Source organism: Miscanthus floridulus, chromosome 16 (genome assembly GCF_019320115.1).
Source record: "Miscanthus floridulus cultivar M001 chromosome 16, ASM1932011v1, whole genome shotgun sequence".
Taxonomy (NCBI): domain Eukaryota; kingdom Viridiplantae; phylum Streptophyta; class Magnoliopsida; order Poales; family Poaceae; genus Miscanthus; species Miscanthus floridulus.
The window spans coordinates 69,585,344-69,587,589 of record NC_089595.1 but is presented as its reverse complement, the minus strand read 5'-3'; the positions used below and the strand labels follow the sequence as shown (position 1 = coordinate 69,587,589).

At 50.4% G+C, this 2,246-nt stretch overlaps 1 protein-coding gene across 1 annotated transcript; it reads right to left on the bottom strand.

The window, feature by feature from the left end:
- Positions 1 to 282: 282 nt before the first annotated feature.
- Positions 283 to 1,837, bottom strand: LOC136509852 (protein trichome birefringence-like 8). The gene is made up of 4 exons (XM_066504433.1): positions 1,503 to 1,837; positions 996 to 1,412; positions 755 to 913; positions 283 to 664 (listed from the first exon to the last, which is right to left on the bottom strand). The coding sequence occupies exons 1-4, from the start codon at positions 1,835 to 1,837 to the stop codon at positions 319 to 321; spliced, it is 1,257 nt and encodes a 418-aa protein (XP_066360530.1). The 3' UTR covers positions 283 to 318.
- Between the last annotated feature and the right edge of the window lie 409 nt (positions 1,838 to 2,246).

Genomic DNA, 2,246 nt, shown 5'->3' with positions numbered 1-2,246 from the left:
ATAATTCGGTCATAATAAATTCTTCTGTACTTTTTTTGTGAGGATTCTTTTGTATGTTTTACTGATACACTTTGTGATATGTAAATATATATTGGGGCAGTTTGCAAAGAGAACGTATACCGTACCAGCACAGAACTAATAGTGAAAGATATATTTTTTTTCCACGAACTTGTGTCGGGGCACAAGTTTTTCATTAAGAGGAAATAGTGAAAGATATATTCAAAATCATTATAAAACTAAGTAATTGTAGTAGTACAAGGAGCCTATTTTAGTTGAGGAAACCATACTAAGACTACACGTACGTACCAATACGACTAATTATCTCTCCTTCATGCGTTTGTCATACCCTGTGGACAAGAGGTGTGCGTAGAGGACCTGATTCCAAACGTCTGGCACGCCCGGGAGGCACCAGTGGCTGCAATCCTCCGGCGCGCCCGGCGGCGTTCCCGGCTCCCGGTGCCCTGACGGATGGCCATCCGGTCTGAGCTCCGTCATGTGAGTAATGTTCAGAAACCTTGCCTTCCTTCCGTGGCTCCTAATACCATCCGTCATCTTCGCAATCATCGCGTTCATCCATGAGTACTCTTCACCAAAAAAGTGGACATTAGTGGTCAGTGGATCTCGCTGGCCAGCGCACGAACCACCAATGTCCCAGGTGCCATTGCTGCAATATTCAGGTACAGTGGAGAAAAGCCATGGTTACGAGACACAGTTCTATTTATCACAATGCAAGCAAAACCACTTATGTACTTACCTATAATGCGAGGGAGAATAACTCCTGAAGAAGAAATAGCTTTTGGAACATCGGGCACTGCTCAATTCCCAATCTTTCACTGTTTGCAGAGACAGCCGAAAAGCTTCCTTGATGTTCATGGTTCTGTTCAAGCGGTTGCCAACCATGAAATATTTTCCTCTGCTCATGAGCCACACGCACGACAACCCGAAATTAGTGTCTGATCAGCACCCAAGATAACAAGAATGTCATATATACGTACGCCTTGACGGTTTTGCGGTGGTTCCACCAGTGGCCGGTGTTGAGCACAAGCACGTTGGCGCCGGCCCACCGGTCGGCGTGTCGTGGCATCACGTCCAGGCGGACGGCTCCCCTCACGCCTCCGCTGCTTGTCGTCGCGTCGTTTGCCGGCCGGAAGCGGTCGACCATCACGATCATCGGCGCGCGGTAGTATTCGACGGAGAGGTTGTAGTCGGCGAAAACCATGGCGAGGTAGCCCCTGTGCCGGCTGATCGGTTTCCCGGACTGCTCGTACACTCTGGCCGACGCGCTGGCCGCCGACGGCACGGCGGCGGCAAGCATGCACACCATGGACTCCCACTGGTTCCGGCCGATCGAGTCCCCGGCGAAGACGATCCTGCCGTTCCGGCTCCGCTCCAGCATATCCGTCGCGTTGAACCTGATATATTAACAACTTGATTAAACCATTGACATGGATCAGGTAATAACCAAGAAGAAGATGTCGACATGCATGGCGGGGGCTACCTACTTAGGGAGGACGCAGCGATGAGGTTGCCAGCGCCAGTGTCTGAAGGAGGAGTCGCTGCGTCCGTTCCGTGTGCACCGGAAGCCGGGGTCGAGGAACCGGCAGTCCTCTGTGTACGTCGTCACGTCGGCAGCGTCGTCCCTCACCCATCGTCCGTCCGAATAGTCGCACGGGTGGCCGTCGGTGCTGTCGTCGTGCTCTCTTCTGTTGATCGGAGGAGGCAGCCAAGACGGGAACGACTTCGACCGTGGCCACCCAGGCGAGGGCAGGAGGCCGACGACACAGAGCGCGGCGACCAAGAGGAAGCCGGAGGAGACGAGTAGGTGTCTCGCATGCATTGGTTGCTGGTTAGTCGGAGGGTTGTGAGGTAGAGTATACGACGAGTGTTGGAGCGATTTGTGGGTCGAGTTGGACTGTGCCATAACCATATGCATGGCTATGTTTGCTGCTTCATGTCGTCAGTTTCATTTTGTTTTATTTTTCGGTAGTATCACTGCTGTTTTTTTTTGAACTAGCAGTGATGGCCGCTTTAGAATCGACAGTGATAAGGTTATCACTGCTAGTTGAAAACTAGTAGTGATGTCTCTTAGGTGGTGGATGAATGAAATAATCACCCTAAATGTTCAGTACGTGTAACTCAGTTTTATAGACTAGATACCACATTAGATTGTACCATGGTATTATGGTCAAATATGCCACATGAATTATGTACTCTCACTTGCATTCACACTAACAAATAAAGGAACG

What these genes read in the sequence shown, in the direction of transcription:
- LOC136509852 (XM_066504433.1), bottom strand. Translation starts at nt 1,837, where the DNA reads ATGCATGCGAGACACCTACTCGTCTCCTCCGGCTTCCTCTTGGTCGCC. An exon ending in CATCGCTGCGTCCTCCCTAA is followed by an intron (nt 1,413 to 1,502) that starts GTAGGTAGCCCC and finishes TTAATATATCAG; the next exon opens with GTTCAACGCGACGGATATGC. An exon ending in CACCGCAAAACCGTCAAGGC is followed by an intron (nt 914 to 995) that starts GTACGTATATAT and finishes GCTCATGAGCAG; the next exon opens with AGGAAAATATTTCATGGTTG.